The sequence below is a fragment of the Pongo pygmaeus genome, chromosome 14 (assembly GCF_028885625.2).
Source record: "Pongo pygmaeus isolate AG05252 chromosome 14, NHGRI_mPonPyg2-v2.0_pri, whole genome shotgun sequence".
NCBI classification, from domain to species: Eukaryota; Metazoa; Chordata; class Mammalia; order Primates; family Hominidae; genus Pongo; species Pongo pygmaeus.
The window spans coordinates 29,456,606-29,480,828 of record NC_072387.2 but is presented as its reverse complement, the minus strand read 5'-3'; the positions used below and the strand labels follow the sequence as shown (position 1 = coordinate 29,480,828).

General features: G+C 38.6%; 1 protein-coding gene across 3 annotated transcripts in view; it reads right to left on the bottom strand.

Moving 5' to 3' along the window:
- SGCG (sarcoglycan gamma) overlaps window positions 1-24,223 on the bottom strand; it is a 171,537-nt gene that overhangs the window by 72,458 nt on the left and 74,856 nt on the right. For all 3 annotated transcript variants that reach the window (XM_054446829.2, XM_054446830.2, XM_054446831.2), the window contains exons 3-4: window positions 17,982-18,083; window positions 1,753-1,840 (exon numbers count right to left, since the gene is read on the bottom strand). In XM_054446829.2, coding sequence (XP_054302804.2) covers window positions 1,753-1,840; window positions 17,982-18,083 — 190 coding nt within the window. The remainder of the gene's footprint in view (window positions 1-1,752; window positions 1,841-17,981; window positions 18,084-24,223) is intronic.

Sequence of the window (24,223 nt, the reverse complement as noted above, 5' to 3'; positions counted from 1 at the left end):
CCCCGCCTCGGCCTCCCAAAGTGCTGGGATTACAGGCGTGAGCCAACGCGCCTGGCTGCTAATTAATTTTTATAGAAATATAAGAAGATTCTTCTACTTTTGTAGCTTCTAAGAAATAATTACATAGTCTTTATTATTATTACTTGATAGCATATAAGGTAGCCCATAGTCATTCAACAAATGTTTGTTGAAATGAGTGATAAAAAATGGGCAAAAATTCCTCAAACACTTGAAAGCTATAGGCAGTTAAAGGTTTTCAGGAAATGATGGTAAAGATAAATGATAATACTGTATAATTTATCAAGAAAATATGATTTGTTTTAGATACATCTTAACGTATATGCAGGAAAAACTGGGGTTCATCTACTGATCCATGGAGAATTTCACTGGACTTAGTTATTAAACAAAACTTCTAGGCCAAAGAGAGATACAATTTATGATCAAGAATAAGTTATAAAGCAGAGAATAAAGTACAGAACATCTTGTATTAGTATAGTAAAAAGGAATCATCAGATTAACATAAGGCTGTAGTTTCCCATGTAACATTATTCTGTTTTGTAAAAATAGCCATTAAAAAGAGAGACATTGGAAGTTTGTGTTGGCAGTACACCTCTCATTTATTTTCTGATAATGACAAGGGCCATCCAGTTTCCTAGACTTAGCACATCTATCCAATGTTAATAGTATAGTGAATATATATACCTTCCTTATTCTTATTCTCTTTTTTTCGGAAAAATGGTCTCTTCCACCACAGAATCGAATTCCTAGGCTCGAGTGATCCTCCCTGCCTCAGACTCCCCAATAGCTGCGACTACAGATATTCACCACCACACCTGGCTAATTTTTAAAATTATTTTTTTAGAGATGTTGCCCAGGCTGATCTCGATCACCTAGGCTCAAGCAGTCCTTCCATCCTGGCCTCCCAAAGTGCTGGGATGACAGGCGTGAGCCACCACGCCTGGCCTGCATTCCTTCTTACCAGCTGGTTTGCTCTTCTGATATTGCTTTCATCTATATTTCTTCTTGCTGATATTTTTCTTCCTTTGCAGGGTTCCAAGTGACCCTGCTCCCATGTGACCTTATTCTCCGGCCTTAGTTGATTGGATGGATGTACACAGCTGACTGACCCGAAGGAATGTGGTGGGACAGATGAATTGGGCTAATTAGAGTACTTTGTGGATTTAGAATTTGCGTAATTGAAGACTACACTGTTTGATGTTGATAACTACAGCCGAGCAGATAAGAATCAGGGAGGCCCTATAGGTTCTGTACAGTAAGAAGTGATATAGCCAAGTGAAAATAGTGGCAAAGATAAACTGGAAAGGAGGAGAATGGAGCACATGGGGAGAAGGAGAGAAAAGAGAAGAAAGAACGGGAAGGGAACTGAATCTATTCTTGGCTCTCAGCCACTGGTCTCTGTGCTCTTTGAGGCCAGCTACTTGGGTTCCTTTCCTTTGGTTGCTGCAAGAGTCTTTGGTAACCCACAATAAACATTTTGTTTCTTGTACTAGCTTTAATTGTTCTCTATTTCTTGGAACAAAAATAACTCTAATCAAAGCACTTCAGGCTGTCCACTCACCCCCCACCCCACTCTGTGGTGCTACTCTGTGGTCAAGACAGCATGATATTTAGAAAATTCATACTTTGTTCATAAGTAGCTTTGATTTTTCTTTAGAAGAAAAAACAATGCATTCATTTAGCACTATTCATGGACCACATGCATGCAAAGCACCATGATGAAGCTGGACTCACCGACTTTTAATCTGCCTGTGACATCCCCTTCCGAGTTGCGCGCATTTACAGTCACATTCTGGGTTGATTGTAGAAGCAGAGATGAGTCCTAGAAAGGGATTTATAAAATTTGCAAAATATGTGCTGTTTAAAGTGATTATATCTTTATAATTCTATGTAAATTTAGGATTTATATAAAATTATTTATCCATTGTCACAGATCCTGGAAATCCTATAAATTTGTGGCTAAGACAATTAAAAATTCCTGAATCGTATTTTTTTAACATTTTGAGTATTTATTGAAAGATAGAAGAATAACAATCATAAAATGAGCCCCAAACGCAAGATAGGGATAGAAAAAATATGAATTATTTAGACAAATACGCAGTTTAACAGAGCTATATGGTCACAGCTATGTCAAGGAAAGACAACTGCAACAGTGGGGTTCTAGGTAATAGAAATGCCATATACTTTTTCTTGATACTCTCTATTTCCATATTTTTGTAATACATTTGTGTTTGTATAATGTGTAAAGTAAACTTTATCAAAATAAAAAAATCTATGTATACAGCAGAGTTGTAATTACAGACACATTTGTGGTATTGACTGCTTTGTTCTTGCTCTCCAAATTAAAAATAAACTAAGCATTTAGCTTAAGACATTAGAAAATACACAATAAAATCGACATCAGAGAACAGAAAGAAAAATAAATTTCAAAGCACAGTTTTATGTATCAGTAAACAATAGTTTTGAAAAAGCACATGCAGTCTGAGTTGATTATTTAAAACAAACAGAATTAAACGTAAACAAAAAAACAGAGAAAACAATGTATTTAAATCATAAATTCAGAAGAAGTAAAATGTATAGCTATGCTAACTATGAAGTGAATAGTATTAATTAGCAAAACTGACTTAAGTACAATGCTGGAATTGGCCAATAACTATGGAAATATTAGAGAAAATTGCCAAAGAGGTACTCCAAATGTTAGTGATTGTCTCTAAGCAGGTAGCATTATGGGCTATTTTGCTCCCTCTTTGTGTGTGTGTGTGTGTGTGTGTGTGTGTTTAATTTTTACTTTTTACTTTTTTCCCCACTGCAAGCTACTTTAATTCTTTGAACAATTTTTCCATGCAGGTAAACTATTACTGTATTTTCCTATTAAGAAATATTTTCAATAGATTTTTTTCTACAATAAAATTTACCAAAAACATTTGGTTCATTAATTTTTGTCTATATGAATGCTGTCCATCGTGGCTTTTGACAGTCTGAGTTTTCTTTGCTGATTACATTCCTACCAAGATCAATTTTCCTGAGTCAAATTTTGTATATCCAGATTTTGCCAATATTTGACTCTTCTATTGATTTTTAAAAAATCAATTTTACCATGTACATTTTTCCTTCTGTTGCTTTTATTTTGTTTGGGTTTTTAAAAAATCACTTTTTTTGCTTCACTTGTCTCAAAAATTTTATAATAAGCAGGTATGAATTTTGAAGTTAGATATGAATAAAAACCAACTGAAAAAGCAAATTCCTCTGTCTCCCAAGACAAAATGGGCAGTTTGCTTCTTTTGAGCTTTAAAGGTAGAAATAGCTGCCTTTCTAAAATTTAAGTGAAGCGAAATGTTGACATGCCCTGAAAGGACTGCTAAGGTTCAGGGAGCCTGTTAATGGGCCTTGAGAGGCTCTATGACTCTGGACTAATGGCCCAGGGACCACTAAGAGTAAACTGAATTTCTAGATTACTGGCTACCTTCACAACTCTCTGATGTCTCCAGGATGGGAGAGCAGTCACACCAAATGTCAGAAAAATAAATGCTAAATAATAATTCTTTGAGATTCAATGGAATATCTATCACTTAAGTAGCAAACTATTTACAAAGTGTCCCAAATTTTGCACATTTGCATTGCAAAATTTGACTAGTAACATGAGTAGGTGAACTGTTCTTTACTTCACTCATGGAATAAATAAATGAAGATTGAGTGTTTTTTTTTTTTTTTTTTTTTTTTGTGACAGAGTCTGGCTCTGTCGCCCAGGCTGGAGTGCAGTGGCACGATCTCGGCTCACTGCAAGCTCCGCCTCCCGGGTTCATGCCATTCTCCTGCCTCAGCCTCCCCAGTAGCTGGGACTACAGGCGCCCGCCACCACGCCTGCTAATTTTTGGTAGTTTTAGTAGAGACGGGGTTTCACCGTGTTAGCCAGGATGGTCTCGATCTCCTGACCTCGTGATCCACCCTCCTCAGCCTGCCAAAGTGCTGGGATTACAGGCATCAGCCACCGAGCCCGGCTTTTTTTTTTTCTTTTTGAGACGGAGTCTAGTTCCCCCGCCCAGGCTGGAGTGCAGTGGCGCCATCTGGGCTCACCGGAAGCTCCGCCTCCCGGGTTCACGCCGTTCTCCTGCCTCAGCCTCCGGAATAGCTGGTACTACAGGCGCCCGCTGCCACACCGTCTAATTTTTTGTTGTAGAGAAGTTTCACTGCGTTAGCCAGGATGGTCTCAATCTCCTGACCTCGTGATCCGCCCGCCTCCGCCTCCCAAAGGTCTGGGATTACTGGCGTGAGCCACCGCTCCTGGCCAGATTGTGCTTTTTGATTTAGGCCACTCTTGATAATACTACACTCAGAACTACATTGCTCACTCCCTTTCCTAAAGAAATAAAGATGAATTACAGCAAGGTTCTCTCCTGCATGTTAGAAACACTGCAGAGTATAACACTTGCATTTGCCACACAAAAATGCAGGGAGAGAGGAGTAGGTTGGTTTTCCATCTAAAATTAATAATTTTTTTTTGATAGAAATTTTTTTTTGGAAAGGAAAACTCTGTGTGTAGATCTTGCTTATCTTTTTGAGTGTATACTTACATTTTTTATTTAAAAATGTTTTTTAGAGATGGGGTCTCACTATGTTGCCTAGGCTGGTATAATTTAGAGACAGGGTTTCATTATGTTGCCTAGGCTGGTCTCAAACTCCTGGACTCAAGTGATCCACCCGCTTTGGCCTCCCAAAGTGCTGGGATTACAGGCGTGCGCCACTGCACCTGGCCTATTTTTTGTTAAAAAACCTTTTTTTTTTTTTTTTTAGTGATGGGAGTTTCACGCTGTTGCCAGGCTGGAGTCCAGTGGTGGTGTGATTATACAGCTCACTGTAGCCTGAGACTCGTGGATTCAAGTGATCCTCCCACCTCACCCTCCCAAGTAGCTAGAATTACAGGTGTGTGCCACCACACCCAGCAGATTTTTTTTTTTTTTTTTTTTTTTTTGTAGAGATGAGGTTTAACTACGTTGCCCAGGCTGGTCTTGAATTCCTGGCCTCAAGTGATCCGCCTGCCTCAGCCTCCCAAAGTGCTGGAATTACAGGTGTGAGCCACCATGCCAGACCAATTTTTAAATTTTCAAATAGAAATAATATACAAATATAATACACAAATCACCTACTCACTTTTAAAATTCTACATTTTTTTAAAGACAAGTAGGAGGGTGACTTTATTCACCAAGTGATCAAAAGCAGGCTGCAGAGGACAGGGATTTAGATTGGGAAACTCTTTGTATTCTATCAAACTCTCTTCTTTACTGGCTACCTTAAGGCATTTTTTGCTGGGAAGAAAAACCTTAATAACATCAAGGGCAGTTTACCTTAGCCTTCCTCCCATCCCATTGTACCCCACCCTACCAGCCAGAAGCAGAAGTCTTACGAAAAGGTTTTGAGGAAAATATCCTGTCCTGGTTTACTCCATTCCAAAGAATTCTTCAAACACATCCTTCACCCGGGACGTAGAGTTCAAATCTAGTTCATGTGTTTTGTCAGGCTACTGGTCTCCTTTCTTAGGAAGACTCCTGACTGTGCCTTTTCTGTTTAAAGATGGTAGAGGTGACAGGTGTTCTCCTGCAAGATGGCCAAGGTGTGGGAGAGCAACGGATCTTTGATTCTGGCAATCTCTCGCACCGTATGCAGGGCCAGGCCTGGGTGGGCATACTGGCAACGGCTTTTGGAAACCCAGCGAGGGAGGAAGAATGGAGCATCGGTTTCTACAATAATTCTCTCTAATGGGATCTTTTTCACAGTTTCTCAGGCTTGCTCAGCAGAAGCGTAAGTCAGAATTGCCGTGAAGCCCACATACAGGTTGGGAAAGTGGCTCAACAGGGGCTCGATGACTGGGTAACTGCCAGTGAAGCAATGCCGGTGTATCTTGTGGTCAGAGGGCACATATTTTTTCAAGATGCCCAGTAGGTCTTCATCAGCTTCTTGGCAGTGGATCATCATGGGCTTCTTTAGAGAGACGGCCAGCTGCAGCTGTCTCTTAAATACCTTCTGCTGCTCTGGGACATGCGTGGTGCACATGTTGGAGTAATCCAAACCCATTTCTCCAAATGCCACAGCCTTGGGGCGTCGTAAGGCTTTTAAAATACTTCTTTCTTGATAGTCATAATAATGGGCAAAATGAGGGCAACAGCCAAAGGCTGTCAGCCAAAGGCTGATCATCTTTCAACGGATCCTCCCACAGCCTGTCCCTTAGGTTTTGAGGATTGCAGAAGCAAGAAATGCAACCCTGAAATTCCTTGGGGAAGGTGTTGCTATACGTTTTTCTGAATTTGGTAAAGGTGCCTTTGAAAGGCAGCCTGGAATACAGCAAGTCCAAGTGACAGTGGGTATCAACAATGAAACCCTGTTGCTTTGGCTGCCAGAGGGTACTTGGCAGAAAGCTAGATGCATGTCCTCCATAAGGACGTTGTAATGTCTCCTCTTGATACACTCCCTCCTCCTTCGCATCTGCTTCCACATTTCTGGAGTAGTGAAATAAGGAGGAATTCTTGGATCTGCCTTCCTCTGTCATCTTCAGGTCTCTGGACATGTTTTGGGCACTCACTGGAAAATTGGTGGAATAATCACTCAGGAAGCTCCGGTGGCTACCCCTCTCATTCTGCGATATGTTGTTGTTGCTGCTGCTGCTGCTGAAGCTTCTCTTCCCAGCCTGGAATGTGTTACTGCTGCTGCCCGAGGAGGGATAGCAAGAAGACTTGGTATTGCTAAACCAAGAGCTGGTGTAGTCATGCCAAGGACTATAATGAGGTGGAAAAGTGGTATAGTCAGTGGCGTAGTATGGAGGCTCTGACACTCCAGGAAGACACAGTGAGAAAGGCTTCTCTTCAGAGAATATGACTGTGGTTCCACCTACATCAGATCAGTCACTCCCTAAAGAGGGGCGCTCAATCACCACCTTGTCTTTGTGCTTTTGGATCATTGAATGGGAGCTCTAGTCTTCCGGGAAAATTTAAAGGTGGAGAGCTTTTTTCACAAATGACTACTTTGGTTGCTAAGTCGCTTTTGGATTATTGAATGGGGGTTATAATCATCCAGAAAATTTAAAGGCGGAGAGCTTTTTTCACAAATGACTCTACTTTGGTTATTAGGTCGCCCCTCACTGAATTTCTCAGGAGGATTAACAATCACCCTCTTGTCACAGGAGCCGCTCATCTCTGGAGATGACTCTTTTTGAGGAGCAAAGATAGTGGCATTCCTGGCTGGTCCTTCCCCATAGTAGAGACGCTCTCCTAGGCTTGATTGCGAACTAGTGACAGCCTCATCCTTTCCTTTTGGCATGTCATCTCCCAGGATCTCCTGGAGGACCCTCAGATAAGCCAATGAAGAGTCACTATCTTGAGGTCCAACCTACCTGTTCTGGAACTTGTTTGGTTCCTCAGTTTCATTTTGACCCTCACTTCCAGCTGCAAATTGAGGGTTCATGAAGTTATAGGAGCTACATTTGGAATTAATTTTAAGGCTGCAGATGCCCTCTTCCAGAGAAGCCATTTCTTTTAGAAAGGGGCTGGCAGAGTGCATAGGGGATCACAAGGATGAAAGGAACCCCAAATGCTCCGAATTAGGCAGTCTTTTTAGCCAGTCCTAATCACGCCAGTGGCTGAGGAATGGGAGGAGAAGGAGGAGAAAGAATTTCTGTGGCAGGATGAACCTTAGGAAAAACCTCGGTGTGCAGGCCACAAAGTACTCCTTTTGGGCTTTCAGGACTTTGGGGCCTCTGTCCCCTTCCAAACCACGTTACTGAGCTCCCAGGGCACCTGTGTTTGCTGGGGGATCCTACCTAAGTGCCGCTCCAGTGGTACTTTTCTGCGTGCCGATGGGCCCCAGTGCTGGAGGGCCTTCACCCACTCCAGCGCCTCAGGAATGTTTCCTCCTTTTTTCAACTCTCTTTCACAGTTCTTGGTGTTCTAGAGATGCCAAAGCCTTTCCACGATGATTTCAAAGCACTTTGGAGAAGTAACAATCCAGGCCCGGTATGGAGTCCGAGCCCACGATGTACTCCTAAGGCTGCCCCAAATGATCTGAATCGTATTGTTAAGGGAGTAGATTTATTAACTTTTCTCATAAAATATGAGAATCCCATGGGTTTACAGTGCTTGTGCACACTGGTTACAATGTGTCAAGTCAGTTCACAAGGTAAAGATCTAAAACAACCAAATTTTAACCAGTGCTTTTGCTTTTTCAAGGAATTAAAATTCTATTTTTAGGGGTTATTTATGTCCAGGACATGATATACTTTAAGAAGATGAATCCGAGAAATGGTTAACTTTTCTGTAAGAAATACCATGTTACTTTAAAAACACAAAGGCTTCTCATAATTTCAAATGAATTAAGCAAAATTTTTGGATGGCTCTGTTTTTTGCACTTTTTGTTGGAGATAAAGTGGCTTTATGAGCACAAAAGTGTTATACTTTCTCTGTTATCATAATCCTGATACGATACAGTGATCCTGATACGGTGGTTTTGTTTATACTTTCTCTGTTATTGTAATCCTGATACGATATGTAATCCTGATATGGTGATTTTGTTTTAGAGAAGATTGCTTGTTTTTATATACACAATTTTCTTCGAAAGAAATTCACTAATTTTGCTGTTGGATGCAGGTAGGTTTACGGTTCACTCAGAGGAAACCAAATATCTTCCAGAGTGGTAGGGAATTATGTGATGTTTCAAAAGGAAAATAGTCTTAAGAGCCCTTGGGAACTCTATCTAGGATGTCAGAAATTCTCCAACTAGCTTTGTGGAAGCAGATGGACCTATCACCTTCTTATGGTATCCAATGATGTGACCTTAACACTTGTTTCTGCAATGTTAGAAAATAATTAGCATGATAATAAGAGTTAACACTTTATCAATTAACTTTAGCATTGATCCTTTCATTTTATCCTGTATTTTATGAGTAGGCACCATTATTCCTAATATAGGGATGAGGAAATTGAGATCCCAGGAAATAAATTGTAGCTGTCTCGAAGCCACATACAGCTGCAGATGACAGTTCTGTGGTGGAGCCAATCTTTAGATGCCCACTTCCAGGCTCTTTCCACCATTCTCCTGGAACGGGAGGACAGGGGTCTGGTGAGTGCAGTGAGATCCACTCCCAAGCTCAGACAAAATAAGCTGTTCTGGGATTCACTTCCTGTCATCTAACCCAACAGTCACTTTCAAACCCTTTTCTTTTTCTGCTTTCCACGACAGGGGTTGCCTGCTTTTTCAGACTGTCTTGAGGCTAGGGGTACCCAAGGGACACAATTCTGGTCAATGGGAGGTAAGCTGAGATCTGCAGAGGGTGGAGCTCAGAGTTTCTAGGCAAGCTTTTGCATTCCTTGTGAAAGAGGCACATGCACCAGCACTGCACATTTCCCGGCTGTGTGTCTTGGGTGTGGCCTCATAACTGTCTAGTGATTATGAGGGGCAGGCGGGTGGTTGGCAGATACTCTGGCCTTAACATGGCTTAGTGCTGAACCGAAGCTGCAGCTGCCCCCTCCATCTTCCTGTTATATGAGACTAAAAGCTCCTATTAGTTTATGTCACGGCTAGCTGGGGATTCTGTGTTCACAGGGTAAAGCTCTTTTAATTGACAGAGCAGAATTGGCTCTGTATCTATATTACCAACAAAATTATATTCATAACTGCTATAATAATGAAACCTCTTATATTGAATTGTACTTGCTCTTTAATCTACATTTTTAAGAAGTACCTTAAAACAATCAACATGTACATTTTTAATAAAAACTGATGTTTATTGTGAAGTCCAGAGACTTTATTTTCCATTTTCTAGGTAAGAAAACTGAAGTCTATAGATTGTGAATGTGATTTTCAGGTTTTTGTTTTTTGACTTTTTAAAACAATTTTTATGTATTAAAAAATATATATGCTATGTATATAAGTTATAGATAGCATAAAATTTACCATTTCAACCATTTTTAAGTGTATAGTAGATTGACATTAGGTACATGCGCAGTATTGTGCAACCACCACTACTATCATTTCTAAAATTTTACATAAGGGATTTTCAGTTTTAATCATTAGCTAATGATGCCTTTTAGAAAAATTTTATGCCATTTAGAGAATGACAGCAAGGTATAAGGAGAACATTTTATTTTTCTATTCATCTCAATTGAACTCTGAATGTACCTGTTTGAATACAGATGTTGTGTCAACACTACACCTTAGGGAGTAGGTGAAAGAATCATAGAACACAGAACTTTTTATTACTTTTCTCAACAGTGCATGACATATAGAAGGAGCTATGAAAGAGGTGTATAAAAAGACCATTAACAATATACAGGGTAATTGGTATGGCCCAAAGATAGATCAAAACTGCTATAGGATTTATCAATACCCTATGAGATTGATGTTTTAAGATAGTTTTTAAAAATGTAGATTAGAGGGCAAGTACAATTCACCATTTCATTTATATACATAATTAACTACTTCCAACTTGAACCTAATATGGGAATGGCAGAAACTAATTTAATCATTGAAGCAGCAATCCTATATTAAGAATTCTATCAAACAGTATGTGGAAAAATTACATTTATTGGCATAAAGTTATTTGTAATATTTCCTTACCATTCTTTGAATGTCTGTGGGATTCACAGCAGTGTCCCTTCTACCATAGCTGATATTGATAATTTGTGCCCTCTCTTTTTAAAATATTCAGTCTGGTTCAAGGTTTATCAATTTTTATTGATCTCCTAAAGGAATCAGTTTTTGGTTTCATTAATTTCCTCTATTGTTTTATGTTTTCTATTTTGTTGATTTCTTCTCTCATCTTTCTTTTCTTCTTTGACTTTTGGTTTATCATGAAGGGATGTTGAATTTTATCAAATGATTTTTCTGCATCTATCGAGATGACCAAATGGTTTTTGACCTTCATTCTATTGATGTGATGTATGGTGTTTATTGTTTTACATATGTTGAATCATCCTGGCATTCTTGGGATAAATATGTTGTATTTGGTTTGCTAGTATTTTGTTGAGGATTTTTACATTTGTGTTCATCAGAAATATTGGTCTGTAGTTTTCTTTTTTGTTTTGTTCTTGTTTGGTTTTGGTATCATGGCTATGCTGGTCTCGTGTAATGAGTTAGGAAGAATCTCCTCTGCTTCAAGTTTTTGAAAAAGTTTGAGAAGGATTGGTATTAATTCTTCTTTAAATGTTTGGTAGAATTCAGCGGTGAAGCCCTCTGGTCCTAGACTTTCCTTTATTGGGAGACTTTTTATTACTAATTCAATATTGTTACTCATTACTGGTCTGTTTAGATTTCCTGTTTCTTCTTGTTTCAATCTTGGAAGGTTGTATGTATCCAAATATTTATCCATTTTCCCTAGGCTTTCAAACTTATTGACATATCCTTGTTCATGGTAGCCTCTAATGATGATGTTTTGTATTTCTGTGGTATTCATTGTGATGTCTCCTTTTTCATTTATGATTTTGTTTGTTTGGATCTTCTGTCTTTGATTTTTGGTCTAATATGTTCTTTTTCTAGTTTCTTAAGAATGAAACTGAGGTCATCGATTTTCTTCTTTTTTTTTTTTTATTTGAGATGGAGTCTCGCTCTGTCACCCAGGCTGGAGTGCAGTGGTGTGATCTTGGCTCACTGCAAGCTCTGACTCCTGGGTTCATGCCATTCTCCTGCCTCAGCCTCCCGAGTAGCTGGGACTACAGGCACCCGCCACCACGCCCGGTTAATTTTTTGTATTTTTAGTAGAGACAGGGTTTCACCGTGTTAGTCAGGATGGTCTCAATCTCCTGTCCTCGTGATCCACCCGCCTCGGCCTCCCAAAGTGCTGGGATTACAGGTGTGAGCCACTGCACCAGGCCAATTTTCTTCTTTTTTAATATAGGCATTTAATGCCATAAATTTCCCTCTAAGCACTGCTTCAGCTACATCCCCCTAAATTTAATGTTATTGTTTTCTTAATTGTCATTCAGTTCAAAATACTGTTTAATTTCCCTTTGGATTTCTTCTTTGACCCATGGTTTATTTATAAATTTTTATATAATTTCCACTTATTCAAAAAATTTTCAGATATATTTGTGTTATAGTTGTCTTATTAAATCCCCTGTGGTCAGATAACATGTTGGAAGACTTGAATGTTTTTAAATTTATTGAGATTGTTTTATGGTTCAAAATATGATCTACCTTGATAAATGTTCCCTGTGCACTTGAAAAGAATTCTTTGTCTGCTGTTGTTGAACAGCATGCTCTGAAAATTTTAATTATATCAAGTTGGTTGATAGCATTGTTCAAGTCTATATGCTTACTGTTTATATATCCATTTCTCCTATCAGTTATTGAGAGAGGGGTGCTGAAATCCCTGAGTCTAAATGTGAAAATTTCTATTTCTTTCTTACAGTCTATCAGTTTTGCTTCACGTATATTGATGCTCTGATAGTGGATTCATGAGTGTTTAGCAACATAAATATTGAAGAATTTACCCCAAGTCATCTTAAATGACCCTCTCTATCTCTAAAATATTTATCTCTTTGCTGTGAAATCTACTTTGTCTGTTTTAATGTAGTCACTCCAATTTTCTTTTAATTAGTGTTAGTATAGTATAGGTTAGTTCAGTATAGTATAACCTTTTACTTTTAACCTATTTGTGCTTTTATAATTAAGGTTGGTTTCTTCTAGATGGCATATAGTTGGATCTTGCTTCTGTGTTCAGTTTCACAATCTGTCTTTCAGTTGGGGTGTTTTGACCATTTATATTTAATGTGATTATTTTAATGTGACTATGAGTTGGTTCAAATATACCAGATTGCTATTTGTTTTCATATTCAACTAATTTTCTCTTTGTTTCCTTTGCCTCCTTTTGGATTGATTGAGTATTTATCATTTCATTTTTATCTCCTTAGTTGATGTATTAGCTATACTTTTTGTTTTATGAGTTTACTTTAGCTATACTAAGCATCTTTAACTTATTAAGGTCCATCCTCAATAATTTTTTTGCCACTCGTGTGTGATGTGAGAACATTATGGCAGTACTTCTTTCTTTTTCTGTTATGGTCTTTGTTTCATTAGTGTCATAAATTTTATGTCTATCCTGTTATAACATCCCAAATACATTATTATTCTTTTGGCTTTGAGCAAAGTGTCTTCTAACATTTTTAAAAATTATTTTTTGTATAACCACATACTTATGAATTCTGGTATTTAAAATTTTTTCTTGTGAACATCTAGATTTTTCTTCTAGCATCATATTCTCTTTGCCAGAAAGGCTTCCTTTAATATTTCTTGTGGTGCTAGTCTGCTGAAGTAACTTGCTTTCAGCTTTAGTAAGTCCAAAAAAGTCTTTATTTTGACTTTGTCTTTTAAAGATACTTTTGCTAGGTAAAGAGTTCTAGGTTGGCCTTTTTTTCTTTTAGTACTTTAAAGTCTGCGCTTCAGTGTCTTCTGGCTTTAAATGTTACTGACTAGAAGGCTGATGTCATATTTTTTTCACTCCTTTGTATGTTATATATCCTTTTTCTCTAGCTACTTCTAAGGCTTTCTCTTTAAGATTTTTCTCTCTTGTTTTTAAGCAATTTAATTACAATGTACCTTGTAGTTTTTCTTGTTTTCTTTTGTTTGGGGTTCACTGAATATGTTTTATCTGTAGGCTTAAAGTTTGTATCATGCTTGGAAAAAAAATTACACATTATTCTTTTTAAATAATATTTGTCCTCTCTTCTTTCTTCTTCTTTGGAGATGCCAGTCACACATACATAAGGCCCCTTGACATTGTCCCTCTAGTTACTGATACTCTGTTGCTTTCTTTTTCTAGTCATTTTTCTCTGTGCTCCATTTTGGAGAGCATCTATAGCTATACTTTCAACTGTTATTAATCTGTTAGTCCTGCCATTGGCTTTTTAAAAATTTCAGATGTTATACTTTTCATCTCTAGAAGATTCATTTGTGTTTTTTCTGTCTTTCCATATTTTATGTCTCTCCTTAACATGATTATGCTTTCCTCAACTTTTGTACACAGATGAAATGTAGTTTTTTAGAACTCTGTTCTGGGATGGAGCAAATCACTTGGAAAAAGCATGCTACTTTCAAGGATTCCTGTTAAGCTTTGTTAGAATGGACCAGAGCAGGATTTTTTCCTAGTATTGATCTTGTACCACTTCTGAGCCACATCCTTCTGTATTCTACCTGATGCCCATAATTTATGAAGGTTTCCACTCTGACTGGTGGGAGTATGAACTGTTCCCCACTCTGTGTGAACTCCAGGCATTGTTCCTTCTGCTCCCTTAGAGTGGGTATTTCACTAGTCTCAAGGTAGCTTCCTCACACACATGCACTGGTAAATATTTATCCATAGACTTAGTGGGGGTGGGATGGAGTGAAGTCTCTGCCGTCTCCGGAGCGCCGTCCATGTGCAGCAAGCCCCTCCTCTGCAGTACTCTGCCTTGCAAACTGCAGCCGCCTTGGTCTCCTTGGCCTCCCAACCCTGTCTCTTCAACTCAGGGAGACCACCTGCGTCTGCATTGGCTCCCCTCCCTCATTGCAGCCTGGAAACTCTCTTCATGCAGTGAGTTAAGGCAATTTGAGGAGTCACTCTTGTCTTTCCTCTTGCAGGGATAACTGTCTCCTGAGCTGTCCATTGTCCAATATCTGAAAACCACTGTTTCATGTATTTTTTTTTTCATTTTTTAGTTGTTTAATGCAGGAGGGTAAACCTATTCCCTGTTATTTCTGCCCTGTAATTTCTCTTTTGATTTTATAATTTCTTGTTATTTTAAGGAAAACCCCTTTAAAAATAGCTTTATCACTTTGAGAATCTTAAGTATGTTTTTCTAGTCATTTTCAGATTGACTTTTTATTTAGTTGGATATTGATCTTCCTTTATGTAAAGTTTATTGGGCTTTTTTTTTTAGATGAAGATTTCATCATATGAAATTTCAATTTTTATGTTCCACTGTGTGGATGTGTCTACCTTTTGGCTCTTACCAGCCTGTCTAAAGTCTGTCTTGTTGTTTTCACTTGGTCCACAGGGCCTCCCAGTCTTTCAATGGTGGCTTAGAGCTTCTGTCCTCAGTGACATTCAAGTTCTGGACTGGCACCTTTGTAGCCTCCTCCCCTCAGATATGCTGCTTTATTCAAATAGTTGTAGCTATTTTTTTATATGCTGCTTTACTCAAATAGTTGTAGCAACTTTATTCAAATAGTTGTAGTTGTTTTCTGTCTTCAGCACTGTCTTATGTAATGGGCTTGCCTGGAGTCCCAGTGAGGTATGCTTTTGGTCCCTGTCACACTGTGGGCTTTGGCTGTAAGCTAAAGCTTCTTTTCAGGCTGGGAACTTCACAGATGATCACTTCAAGTAAGGCTTTATTACCACGTATTTGTTTCATTTAGTTTTTGATCATGGCTCTGTAGTTTTTTAAAACCCTTTTTGCTTAAATACATGTTTGAACTAATGGGCATGGTGGATGGGTATAAGCCATGAATTCAAAGTATGAATTCAATACAGGCCCTCATGTATTACTTTTGAGGGTTACTGGGTGATCAGATGTTAGAGGCCAGAGTAGCATGTTGAATTATATTTATAATGAAGAAATTCTCTCAGCTCATCAGTATACATAAGTGAGTTATGTGTCAAATTTTGCAAATTCATAAAGTAATTTCTTTTCTGTAATTTTATGGAAAATTGCTTCCTAGACTTATCTTTGAAAAGGAAATTTATAACTAATATATCAATCCATACAGAAATTAGGAAGCAGAGTTTTGTTCTGGGACGGCTCTTATTGGAAAGCCATATTAGTTATAAAACACTGTACAGCTCTGTTATCACATAATATTATTCAAACTCTTACTGAATTTTATGTATTGATTGACATACTCATTAATGCCACATTCTAAGACTTCAATATGTGATTATCTAAGATATTGTCTATAATTTTGCTTTTTTAAAAAGCATACTGGAGATGAAAAAGCCTGCTAAAATATAACTGAGAGTTATTATTATTATTATTATTATTATTATTATTTTTGGAGATGGAGTCTCACTCTGTGGCCCAGGCTGGAGTGCAGTGGCATGATCTCGGCTCACTGCAACCTCCACCTTCCAGGTTCACGCCATTCTCCCGCCTCAGCCTCCCAAGTAGCTGGGACTACAGGTGCCCGCCACCTTGCCTGGCTATTTTTTTTGTATTTTTAGTAGAGATGGGGTTTCACCGTGTTAGTCAGGATGGTCTTGATCTCCTGACCTCGTGATCTGCCCGCCTCAGCCTCCCAAAGTGCTGGGATTACAGGCGTGAGCCACCACACCCGGCCAACTGAGAGTTATTATTAATTCCAGAATATTAAATTTGCTGTGATCTAGTCACCTGATTTCAGTCACCAGACCATTCTACCAGTCTGATTCTTCCCAAAATATGGCAGAAGATCAGCCAACACAACTCTGGGGGAAAAAGAAGGCCAAGTTCTAACACTTGAATGCTTCATTCATGTCTGACTCCCCCTTTTACAAAAGGGAAATCCTGTAGGACAGGATTGTTTCACACTGAAATGCCATCACAATTAAGGTAAGTGTATGACATAAGGTAAGGGTAAGCCTTACAGAATCAGGCTCTTACCTGCCTATTATACTGCAGGTCATCTTCTGGCTCCCACTGCCAATAAGACAGCCCCAGAAGTAACATAACAGCACCTAAAACTACTTATGTACTTTTCACTTACTGGGATCTCTCTTTGTAATATTTATGTGTTAGTCATATGCCATCTCATTTTGCAATTGGTAACAAAGCTTGGCGAATGTCTGGTTCAGGAGTGTGTTTTATTTCTCTAACAAGACCTCATGTTTCTTGGTAAGTCTTTTGTTTCCTTTCTGATTCTCCTGTAGTGGCTGGTACAGCCTCTGCAGTTAGGAGATACTGAAATACCCTTTCATATTCAGAAATATGAAAGGAAAATGAAGACTCTGCTCTTCAAATAACTAGAAAGTTATAGCTGGGTGAGGTTTTAACTTTTTGTGCATCAGGGAGGTAATGCCATTTATCAATAATCTAGTAAAATGTTCGTGCCTACTATAATGCTCATAGCATCACATAAGTAAAAATAGAACATATTGCAAATATTGTTTGAACGTCTTTGCACTTTATTCTTGGCTGTCCTTCTTATAAGCTCCATGGAGGTAAATGAAGAAAACCTTGATTTACTTTTAAAGTCACATAATTATTTAATGACAATGCTGAATCTACTTGTTTAGAATCTTACAGGATCATAATCTGTAATTAGTATAATAAGTGCAGAACATAATACAATGAAACAAATTTCTTTTTTTTTTTTTTTTTTTGAGATGGAGTTTTGCTCTTGTTGACCAGGCTGGAATGCAATGGCACTATCTGGGCTCACCACAACCTCTACTTCCTGAGTTCAAGCGATTCTCCTACCTCAGCCTCCCGAGTATCTGGGATTACAGGCATGTGCCACCATGCCTGGCTAATTTTGTATTTTTAGTAGAGACGGGGTTTCTCCATGTTGGTCAAGCTGGTCCGACCTCAGGTGATCCGCCCACCTCAGCCTCCCAAAGTGCTGGGATTACAGGCGTGAGCCACCGTGCCCAGCCGAAACGAATGTCTTTCTAAGCTTCTTAGATAATTTTGAATACCCTAAGATAAATATATTTAAGTTAGTTGATCTAACATAAAGAAGTTTAAATTGTTCTTGGTAAAAATTTTCATTTCTAAAACCTTTAGTTTATTATGGTCTAAACTACTGAGGCCACCGAATTCAGATCTGAAGCACATTAAAATGAAATATTTTTAGAAGGTAATATCAGAGATAAATTCTGCAACTTAATAGTCAAGCTTTTTACAAAGACCGTATCATGAATACGTGCACATGTATGCGCTTTAAAAATCTTCTCTAAACTATATTGAATTTTTGTGCTTAAACATGATTTATTTTTCATAAAGCACAAATTATTTGTCTCAACATTTTCTTACCACTCTGGAGTGTATTTCTTTGGCATACAATGGGAATAAAAATTCTGATTCCCCTTCCAAGCGCAGTCCATCATTTGTTACACGCAAGTGGCCCATTCCTGCCTGTTAAAAAAAAAAAAAAAGGAGACAATGCGTATTTTTTTATTGCTTGCTTTTTCATTCCTCTTAATATTGACTTAAATCACACATGTATTTCCATATATTGCCTACTACCTTTTCTGTATTTCTCCTAAATAGTGTATTTAAAACTTTATGTCTTTAATTCAATATTATGTCATTAAATCTTGTATAAATACAAAGAGCTGTTTAGAAAACATATATAAAATTTCAAGAGTCATTTTATAATACTCAAGAGCCGATCGCCATGTAAGAAAAATAATCTATTTTAAAAAAAAATTAAATTAAGGTACAATAAAATTAATTGTTTTGAGGTGTACAGGTCTATGAGTTTTAACACATATATAGATTTGTGTAATCATCAACACAATCAGAATACAGTATAGTTCCATCACCTGCCCCAAAATACCATAAATATCATCATCTGAGTTCACTACGTAGTAAATATTTACTGAACACTTCTTAAGTGAAAAGCAAAACAGGAGAATGTAGAGGTCTGTTCAAGGTGCCTGCTCTCAAGGAGTTTACAGTCATGAAGGGTTACCAGATTGGATGGAAGACATGATTCTGGAGGTCACCAATGACCGCTGTGCCGTTAAAACTTGTGGGCATTTCCAATTTCATGCCCTTTGCATTCTCAGGGGCATTTGGCACTGGACCCCTTCCTCCTTGAAACACTGACCTCCTTTGGTTTCCACGATGCTGTGCTTGTCTAGTTTCCTCCCACCTCCAGAACCACATTCTCCATCTCCTAACAGGCTCTTCCTCCCTACCCAGCCCTTGACTACCGGCTCCCTCAAGTTCAGTCTTAGGCCCTTTCCTGCTTTCATGCTATGAATTGGCTTCCATTACTATTTCAGTGTGGAGGCTTATCCATTTTTTTCCAAATTTTAAAAATTGTAGTAAAATATGTTACATACATTTTACCATCTTAACCACTTTTAAGAGTACAGATCCGTGCTATTAAGTACATTTGTGATGTTGTGTGACCATCACCACCAACCATCTCTAGAACTGCTTTCATCTTGCACAATTAAACACTGTACCCATTAAACAATTGACTCCCCATTCTCCCCTCCACCCAACCCCCTGGCAACCACTGTTCTACTTTCTTGTTTTAAAGTTTTAATATGTAACTGAAACATTGTAATTGTACACATTTTGGGGTACAGTTTGAAATATATATATATGGCTATAAGGTCAAATCTTATAGCATTTCTATCTCTGTGAATTTGATTATTCTAAGTACCTTATGTAAGTGGAATCATACCATATTTATCTTTTTGTGGCTGACTTATTTCACTTATCATAATGTCCTCTAGGATCATTCATGTTATAGCGTATCATGACATTTCTGTTTTTTTTAAGGCTGAATAATATTCTACTGTGTGTACAAACCATATTTTGCTCATCCACTCATCCATTGATGGATACTTGGGTTGCTTCCATATTTTGGCCATTGTAAATAATGCTGCTATGAACATGGGTGTGCAAATATCTCTTTGATGCCCTGTTTTCAAGTTTTTCGGTATATAGCCAAAAGCAGAATTGATCGATCATATGGGAATTCTATTGTTAATTTTTTGAGAACTGCCATACTGTTTCCCATGGTAGCTATTCAATTTTATATTCTAACAGTGCACAAGAATTCCAATTTCTCCACATCCTCCTTAACACTTGATATTTTCTGTTTGATAGTAGCCATCAACATGGAAGAATCCATTTTTATCTGTAGTTTAAATAGTCTGTTCTGAGCTTCACACCCATACATCTGATTGCCTACCTGTCCTCCCCTTCTTTTTTTTTTTTGAGATGGAGTTTTGTACTGTTACCCAGGCTGGAGTGCACTGGCATGATCTCGGCTCACTGCAAGCTCCGCCTCCTGGGTTCACGCCATTCTCCTGCCTCAGCCTCCCCAGTAGCTGGGACTACAGGTGCCCGCCACCACGCCTGGCTAATTTTTTGTATTTTTAGTAGAGACAGGGTTTCACTGTGTTAGCCAGGATGGTCTCGATCTCCTGACCTCGTGATCCGCCCGCTTCGGCCTCCCACTGACTGTCTTAAAAGCATCTGAATTCAACCAGTTGAGCTTTGATCTTCCCCAAATAGAAAGCATTATTTAAAAAAGGAAAGCAGGACAATCCAAAGGATGAAACAAAGCAATAAGGGACATTTTACATTGTGACATGTGAATTTCTAGGATAGAGATATGTTACCCTGAACTGAATATTACCTGCTAGGCAACAGACTTCTACTTTCAAAGACATCATCAATTGAAAGCTCCATTAACAAGAACCAAATTAAATATGTGATTATGCCTTGTGGTTCAATCCATAAACTACGATTTGAACTGACATTTGGGAGTGGTGGCATTAGCAGTGTGCATGTGGAAGCCCCACACACTGCTGGGTGCAGCTACCTCCCATACTGGGTAGATGAGCTCTTCTGAGCTCTTTTTTTTTTTTTTCTTTATGGAATCTCACTCTGTCTCCCAGGCTGGAGTGCAGTAGTGAAATCTTGGCTCACTGCAACCTCCACCTCCTGGGCTCAAGTGATTCTCCCACCTCAGCCTCCAGAGTAGCTGGGATTACAGGAGTGTGCCACCACGCCCGGCTAATTTTTGTATTTTGAGTAGAGATGGGGTTTCGTCATGTTGGCCAGGCTGGTCCTGAACTCCTGACCTCAGGTGATCTGTCCACTTCAGCTTCCCAAAATGTTGAGATTACAGGTGTGAGCCACCGTGCCTGGCCTTCTGAGCTCTTTTATACATGTGATGCACTGGGAGATTTTGTTTGAAGAAAGGGCTCAGAGTCTAAAGAGGTTGACAACTACTGTTTGGGATTTTCTCATGGGATCCAGCCAAGCATTTATAATATAGTTTATAAACTTAAACCAACATTAGTAAATTATGAAAATCGATCATGTATGCATAATAAGCCACTTTTTAAAGCAAACATTTCCATTAAAGATTTTATGGCCTAGAGTTAAACAAAGCAGAATTTCAAGACTACAAATTCTGTTCCAAAAATTTGCTGCCAAATTTCTGGGTTCAAGTAAACATATGGTGGCAGTTTTCTGGACTCTATTTGTTATATCACCAAAAAAACCCTAATGTTAATCCTAGCCTCTGTGGTAGCTAATTTACACAGTCAGATTGCCAAAGCTGACTGTTCATTGTCATTTCTTTCTCTGGCTGTTACTTTCCTTATTTGAAAAACATGCAGGAAAATACTGAAGCTACTCAAAAAAAAAAAAAAAAAAGAAGAAAAGAGAAAAGAAAAAGAAATGAGAAGGAGGGACTCATTCCCAGCTCATTCAAACAGGCAGCATTATCCTGATACCCAAACCTGGCAGAGACACAGCAAAAAAGAAAACTTCAGTTCTATATCCTTGATGAACACAGATGCAAAAATCTTCAACAAAATACTAGCAAATCGACTCCAGCAGAACATCAAAAAGCTAACCCACCATGATGAAGTAGGCTTTATCCCTGCAATTCAAGGTTGCTTTAACATATGCACATCATTAAATATGATTCATTACATAAACAGAACAAAAAGCACATGATTATCTCAATAGATGTAGAAAAGGCTTTCAATAAAATTCAACACCTTTCGTGCTAAAACTCTTAATAAACTAAGTATTGAAGGAACATACTTTAAAATAACGAGATATCTATGACAAACCCACAGCCAATATCATATTGAATGGTTAAAAGCTGGAAGCAGTCCCCTTGAAAACTGGCACAAGACAAGGAAGGAGGCCCTCTCTTACCACTCCTATTCAACATAGTGTTAGAGGTCCTGGTCAGAGCAATCAGGCAAGAGAAAGAAATAAAGGGTATCCAAATAGGAGGAGAGGAAGTCAAACTAATCCTGTATGCAAATGACATGATTCTATATTGAGAAAAACCCATAGTCTCTGCCCAAAAGCTCCTTGAGATGATAAGCAATTTCAACTAAGTTTTGGGATACAAAATCAATGTACAAAAATCAGTAGCATTCCTATACATTAACAGCACCCCTAAGCTGAGAGCCAAATCAGAAGTGCAGTCCCATTCACAATTGCCACAAAAAGAATAAAACACCTAGGAATACAGCTAACCAAGGGGTGAAAGATCCCTACAATGAGAATTACGAAACACTGCTCAAAGACATCAGAGATGACACAAACAAATGGAAAATATTCCACGCTCATGGATAGGAAGAATCAATATCATTAAAATGGCCATACTGCCCAAAGCAATTTACAGATTCGATGTTATTCCTATCAAACTACCAATGACATTGTCCACAGAATTAAGAAAACTATTCTAAGGTTCATATGGAACAAAAAGAAAAGAGCCTGAATTAGCCAAGACAATCCTAAGCAAAAAGAGCAAGGCTGGAGTTATCACATTGCCCAACTTCAAGCTGTACTACAAGGCTACAGTAACCAAAAGAGCATGGCACTGGTACAAAAACAGACACAGACCTAAAGAACAGAATAGAGAGCCCAGAAATAAGGCCACACACCTACAGCCATCTGATCTTTGACAAAGCTGACAAGAACAAGCAAAGGGGAAATAACTGCCTATTCAATAAATGGTGCTGAGAGCTGGCTAGCCATATGCAGAAGATTGAAACTGGACCCCTTCCTTACACCATATAAAACAATCAACTCAAGATGGATTAAAGAACTAAAAGTAAAACCTAAAACTATAAAAACCTTGGAGGATAAGCTAGGAAATACCATTTAGGATATAGGAACTGGCAAAAATTTCATGATGAAAACAGCAAAATCAACTGCAACAGAAGCCAGAATTGACAAATGAGGCCTAATAAAACTAAAGAGCTTTTGAGCAGCAGAAGGAACTATCAACAGAGTAAACAGGCAGCCGACAGATGGGAGAAAATATTTGCAAACTTTACATCTGACGAAAGTCTAATATCCAGTATCTACAAGGAACTTAAACATACAAATGAAGAACAAACAACCTCATTAAAAAGTGGGGAAAGGACATGAACACTTTTCAAAAGAAAACACACATGTGGCCAAAAAGCACATGAAAAAATGTTCAGTGTCACTAAATGGAAATCAAAACCACAGTGAGATACAATCTCACACCAGTCAGAATGGGTATTATTAAAAAGTGAAAAATAATAGATGCTGGTGAGGTTGCAGAGAAATAGCAAACACTTATATGCTGCTGGTGAGACTGTAAATTAGTTTGAGCATTGTGGAAAGCAGTGTGGCAACTCCACAAGGAACTAAAAACAGAACTAACATTCAGTCCAGCAATCCTCCCATTACTGGATATATACCCAAAGAATAAAAATTGTTCTACTGTAAAGACACATGCATGTATTGTGTTCATTGCAGCACTATTCACAATAGCAAAGACGTGGAATCAACTTAAATGTCCATCAACAGTAGACTAGATAGGCTGGGCACGGTGGCTTACACTGGGATTACAGTTCCTGTAATCCCAGCACTTTGGGAGGCCAATGAAGGTGGATCATCTGAGGTTAGGAGTTCAAGACCAGCCTGGCCAACATGGTGAAAACCCATCTCTACTAAAAATACAAAAATTAGTTGTGTGTGGTGGTGCATGCCTGTAGTCCCAGCTACTCAGGGGCTGAGGCTGGAGAATCGCTTAACTCGGGAGGTGGAGGTTGCAGTGAGCAAAGATCGTGCCACTGCACTCCAGCCTGGGTGACAGGGCATGACCCTGTCTCAAACAAACAAATAAAGAAACAGTAGACTGGATAAAGAAAATGTGGTACATATACACTATGGAATACTATGCAGTCATAAGAAGGAATGAGATCATGTCCTTTGCAGGAACATGGATGGAACTGGAGGCCATTATCTTTAGCATACTAACCCAGGAACAGAAGAACAAATACTGCGTGTTCTCACTTATAAGTGGGAGCTAAATAATGAGAATACATGGACACATAGAGGGGAACAACAGACCCTGGGACCTAATTGAGGGTGGAGGGTGGGAGAAGGGAGAGGTTCAGAAAAAAAACAAGCAAACAAAAAACTATCAGGTACTGTGCTTAGTACCTGGGTGACAAAATAATCTGTAAACCAAATGCCCAAGTCACAAGTTTACCTATATAACAAACCTACACATGTAT